At 47.1% G+C, this 6,000-nt stretch overlaps 1 protein-coding gene across 1 annotated transcript in view; it reads right to left on the reverse strand.

Moving 5' to 3' along the window:
• Positions 1 to 3,694, reverse strand: part of LOC119455699 (protein turtle homolog B-like) — a 298,519-nt gene extending 294,825 nt beyond the window's left edge. The window contains exon 1 of the mRNA XM_037717123.2: positions 3,465 to 3,694. Coding sequence (XP_037573051.1) covers positions 3,465 to 3,633 — 169 coding nt within the window. The 5' untranslated portion in view covers positions 3,634 to 3,694. The remainder of the gene's footprint in view (positions 1 to 3,464) is intronic.
• Positions 3,695 to 6,000: the final 2,306 nt, after the last annotated feature.

Consider the following 6,000-nt stretch of genomic DNA (forward strand, 5'->3'; position numbering starts at 1 on the left):
TTCCGAATACGGCTGCATAGTTACAACAATATGGTCATGCAGGCTATGTTATATTGACATCTTGAAATGAAAGAGTCATGTACCGTGATCAGCGATTGAAACGCGATAACCACCACGCATGGCAGCCGGAGCTTTTTGCTCCACGGAGCTGATACAAACATGCGTATCATACGTGAATAAATCAAGCAGGCTAGGTGACTATTTGTCAACACCCATTTCAGAAGGGTTGTCAATAAATCATCATCATCGTCATCATCATCATGCGTTGGTATATATAGGACGAAAGTGAGGGTTTTTGTGACTGCCTTTGGCCCCCAGCGATCACCCAGTGCTTACTGGTGGCGCCGGCCCATACGGCCGAATATCGAGTTTCAATCACTGAGCACTGACTAGAAATAACCCCTTCAGTCACGAATTATGATAGACTTTCGATAAATGTATGAAATTTACAAATATTTATGCCAAGGTACTGCATGCTCCATTGAAAGCAAATCTAGGTAGTGGAAGGACTCCTTGTGCATATTATGATGACTCATTATAATTATAGAGTCATCGAATATCTGCTTAGTGATCAGTCAGTCATACTACGTTTCTTCATAAAATAAATTTAGTAAACCGCTCGAATTACATACACAATTTAATTATTCGCTGCAAGCATTACTAGAAAGGAAAAAAAAAGTTATTTCACAGCTGCTACCAAACCGCTTCACGTCGAACAGCCCGTCAAACACGGTAGTGCCTTCACCAAAGCGGTCGTCTATAGTGACACATTGCACTCAGAAATAAAATGGAGGTGCGTTAGGGTAAGCGGAATTTTCAAGTTACTATAAGCTTAATGTTCGCGATCTATTCCTTGACACCACTGCAGAGAAATTGCGAAAATAAGTCGCGTACACAAATGTGTACGCCGTGACTGAAGGGGATATTTGCTTGCCGTAGATTTGAGCCATTTGGTAGTGAGCTCTGAGCATAACCTGCTCCACTTATTTCTACTTGTTCAGAGAAGTCTGACACGGACAACGACTTTGTAAGTTCTTCGAATAATGTTAAAAAGAAAGTCGCTTCGCAAGTCTTGCAAACGGTACAAAACCAGACAACCGAGTGTGAAACTCGAGATGATAACCGGAAGCCCTAGTGCTTGCAATCGTTCTTCGGTGTGCAACCTATATAAAGACTAGACATATGTTATAAAGGGATAGCTGCTTTGATCTCTTAACCTTCTCCTTTTATCTTTACCAGGGAACTCCCAGGCTCAATTCAGCATGTACAGTATATGCGATACTTACTGGGGAAAACATAGCTTCATTTTTTCCTTCTTTTTATTACCTATTTGACGATCAGCCAATGTAATGTCCTCTGTTTCATTCTTTAAGCGAATCAGCCAAAGATGGCATTCATATTTGCTTATATCACGGAGTGCACCATGACACCATAAAAGGAACCATATGTCCAGAGGAGACCTATACGCAGGGTTGATGTAGAGCTCCTTTACGCGAAGGACTAGAGTGAGGATTGAGAATTTTATGGCATCAAAAATGTGCTATGGCCACAGCAGCGTCCTTACAGATATCATAGCTGTTATACGTCTTGGCGGCTCGGGGGCTTATGACGTTCAGCTGATCAAAACGAGGTTGCGAGATCGAATGGTGGCTGTAGTTGCTTATCCCAATGAGAATAGAACTCAGGTGTACTTAGATTTGAATGCACGTAAAAAAAGAGAGGAAAAGAAAACAACTCTAGTTTCTCAAAATTTATGTTGTGCTTTGACACGTTATATGCGAAACGTGGTACCTCAGTGCCTTTCTTGCCTTTTTTTGCCCTTTTTTTTCTGATGCAAATAATTGCTCATACATGCTAGAGAGATTGCTTCACGTTCCTAACAGCTTCGCTTCACCAATATCATTACTCTTTAATCAATGAATAACTTGAGTCATTGGAAAAACATTGAACCGTTAGCTATAAAATGCTGACACAACTATACAAAATTGTCTCTACGTTCTGTAGATTGCTTCTGTCTGTTGCAAATTACTCGCTCGTGGGTTCCTATAGAAGCAACCCCTGTGAAGAAACCCATTTGCTCTATGACGCATCTACCCAATAACACCATTGCGTCATTGGTAATATGTCCTTATTGGTCCATGAAGTTATTGGGGAATGAGAGTTATGCCACATTAATATATCGGATATTTGTTTCCAGAGGGTAGAGTGCTAATTTTCCCAGGCAGCATAATCAGTCAAGCGGATTTTGATGTAACAGCCGTGAACAACGTTTTCCAGTTCTCATTAACCCTGCTGTAGTTTGCTCTATAGCAATGCTGCCAATATTAATCAGAAAACATTGGTAGAATAATAGCAGTACAAAAGTAAGTCTTAATTACTCGATGTTATAGTATATAGTCAGTTAACAATGTACGCTTTCCTGGGAAAATAAGTTGTGTTGGACTTCCTTGGTAACAGTCTAATTGAAAATCTAAGTCATAACTACTGAGATTCAGAAAGGCCCATATTGTGTACATTTGTTTCCAGTAGACTTTTGCTCACAAAAATAAGCAAAACTAGAGCCTTGATTGACCTTAACTATAGACAAAATTTGTGCGAAACTTAGTGGTTTCCCGTGGTAATCTGCCTTTACTTGGAATAGCCCTATATCCACGTGCCATTTCGTTACCTTCTGAGTTAAAGAAAAAGCGAGCAGCAAAAAATTAAACATGCTGCTCAAGTCTGGCAGGGTTTGGTTTATTCGGCGCCTACCATCTGTACAAAACGCATCCGATGCTCCACCAGAATAAAAAAAAAAAAGAGCAATCAGTCTATGTGCGCCAAATCAAGCTATATAAATCAAACGTCGTCATCTAAGGAAAGATCGGCTGTTAAGTAAATTTGGGTTAGATAGGTAGGATGAATAGAGCATCGGTGCTTTAGTTTCACCGACGGGATGCCAAGACGGGAAGTCGCCTTAAACTTCGCGTAGAAGCTTTGACATTAGTGCTGCAGTACTGCGGCAGAAAGAACAAGTAGCAGCGAATACTTTACGGCAAGCTCTCTTTCTCCACTATTGAACTATTGTAGAGGAAGAGAAAGAGAATCGACATCAACGAAGTTACTTTCTTGGCACTTCAGAGCTTCGGCAAATGCCGACACATGCTCCAGAGGGCTCTTGTCAAGTGCATGCTTGTCAAGAAATCCTAGCGCACGCAGGGTACTGCAGCAACATGTGCTTCCGTTATGACATCAAATGGGCCGCGACATAAAACAGTGCGTCTGAACCGTTGCAAGTGCCGCAACTCCCTCTCCATTTTCACTGTCAATTCCGCCGATCACTTGGTTCAAAACCATGTCCAGAGTGGGCTGCGACCGGTCAAGGATCGTCGATATCGCAGCCGGATGCGGCCTACGGTCGTCGGATGCGAGCAGTGGATGCTCGGGAGGAGCCCGGGGCGTTAAGGGAAATGCGCGGGACTCACCGAAAGGTTGCTCCTTGGTTGCGGGAGCCTGAATGAGGCCTCTGGGCCGTCGGTGCGGGAGCGACAGGTCCTCAGACGACGTCGTAGTCAACGCCGCTGCCAGGGACAACAGCGCGAGCAGACACGGGGAAGACAGCGCTCGCATCGAGACCGACGTCACGACATCCATAAGTGCCGTCACCACAGCCCGCGAGGGCCAGACGTCAAACGAGCAAAAGCAATCACAGAGTCGCCGCCAAGAAGGGCATCATCATCATCGTGGTTATCATCGTCGCTGCCGCAAAATGGCACTCCTCTTCACGGGAGCATCGCGCGCGGAGAGAGAACTTTTTGAACTACGTTCAAATAATTTTTTTCCCGCCAAAGTGTCGTCGTCTAAGCCGACAGGGCAGAGAGGAAGTTGCCTCGCTCTTGCTGTTTGTTTCCACACGCGGTGGCACCAGTTCCACACACACACACACACTGGCCGTTCGGTAAAAAACTCGCCGGGCCAACGGAGCGTCCAGCTGCAGTTGCGGCGTCCAGCGAGGGAGCGCGCGCGCGCGCTTTTTTGTCACCGGAGGATCAAACGCCGATGCTATGCGAGGAGAAGCGAGCGGCTGCTGCTTGCCGAGCTGGCTGCTGTGCGGCTGCGGCGCGCGCGCGCGCGACACTTGCCCGCGACGGCGAAATATTCCGGCGGCGCGCTGGGGTGCGCGCCGGGGCTCTTCGCGTTGTCTTCTCCCGCTCTCTGCTGCTGTGCGGCCGACGGCGCTCGCGCATCGGCGCTCGGGCCCCGCATACCCCCCCCCTTGCCGCTCCCGCCCTGCCTCCCGTGCCCGATCGATGCTTGAGCCGCAACGCGGCGAACGGCCGCCGCTGCCTCGGAGGCGCCACGGTCCCGCCACCGGCACCCGAAACCTTTCTTCTTGCCTTCATCCACGCCGGCCGCTATGGTAAAAAAGCAGCGGTGCCTGTTTGTCTTAATGCCTCTAGCTGCGCGAGCCCGGAACGCGTCACGGGCGCTCGACCCCCCTCCTCCCCTCGCTGTCTGCCCTAGATGGCGGTCTGCCCCAGGGGCCGGGGCGGTGGGACATTAGTTATCCCTAAGTGTCCTAATCCCCGGTCGGATCAGGCTGGGGGGGTGAGAAGGAGGGAACACATCGGCAAGAACGACTAATGGACGCGTGCTACGAGCACGCTGCGGTGGCTTCTCTCTCGTGCCCTCCTTGCTATAGCGTGTACCCTTTGGCTCCCGTGTGGATTTACTGGATGCGATTGTTTGGCAATATGCCCAGCAGCGTATCTTCCGGGCAATGTCTCAAAGGTCATCCCCCATCCTTTCTTGTCGGTCGTGGTTCGTACGGGGCTGGTCGTTGCACTGCGACTCGTTCACGAGGCTTCCGACTCGCGCTTGTGTAATACTGCTGGCAGTGAAAGAACCTCGGGCCACATTCACAAAGCTTTTCTTTGGTAAGTTCGTTTTGCCATTGGCTTGCCGCCTTCGCTAATGATATGTCTGGCATCCGGATTGGCTAGAATTCTCTCTTACGAAAAATTCTAGCGTAAGAAGTTATTGTGAATTCAGGCCCTCGCTCTTGACTGTAGAAGGTGTAAGATACTGTAGAAGGCGTAAGATATACACAGGAGTCCATCTTAAGTATAACATGAAGAAATGGTGTCGGATAGTAGACGTGAAAAGTTAAGAACGTAACCAGCAGTTTCCTAGAGAACCCACCTGTATGCATGTTAAAATCCTTGCGATTTTATTGAAGTTAGAGATAGTTCGAGAAATAATGCAAGGCAATCGGCATGGGGAGGCTGCGCCTCAATTGCAGCGGGCACAAGTAAAATATGAGCATTGAGCGAGGAATACTGTTCGGATGATCAAGTTATTCTCTGTGATCTATGCTTTCTTGCGACCGTTTTACTGCCTTCGCGTTGCTTTCGAATGAATACGTAAAACGGAAAACTGAACCTATTCACAAAAGACTGTTCATAAGAGAAATTTTAGCCAATCGTGATGCTGGACGTATTATTAGTGAATGCGGCCAGCCAACAGCAAAGAGCCCTAACGATCGGGAACGATTCGGGAATTCGTTCCCCGAAGGCCTGGTTCAGTATTCACGTACAAGTTATTGCACTAGAATCGTTCGTAGGGACACATGCCAGCCAATCGGGATGCCAGACATATTTATTTCCGAGCGTAGCCTACAAATGGCAAACAGCATTTAAGCACGAAAACCTTAGCGAATTCATTTGCCCGGGGGCTATATATAAAAAACTTCCCTTAAGTAAGAGCCGTCTGAGATTGTCCATCACTGCGGCACTCGTTTGAACATGACGTCTGTCGCAATACCGAATTACCGGACCTCTGAACGTCGGTTAAGGAAGAGACCTTTAAGTAAGATATATTTTCTGAACACGGTTCCTGAACATCATTAAAAAACTTCAGAGCCCTTCCACTACTGTAAAGATGAAAGCCAGCGAAGCTGTGACTATGGTGGGTCTGCTGTATTGAATATTGCTACAGAATATTGATTGATTGCTACTTAAT

Source organism: Dermacentor silvarum, chromosome 6 (assembly GCF_013339745.2).
Source record: "Dermacentor silvarum isolate Dsil-2018 chromosome 6, BIME_Dsil_1.4, whole genome shotgun sequence".
Classification (NCBI taxonomy): Eukaryota; Metazoa; Arthropoda; class Arachnida; order Ixodida; family Ixodidae; genus Dermacentor; species Dermacentor silvarum.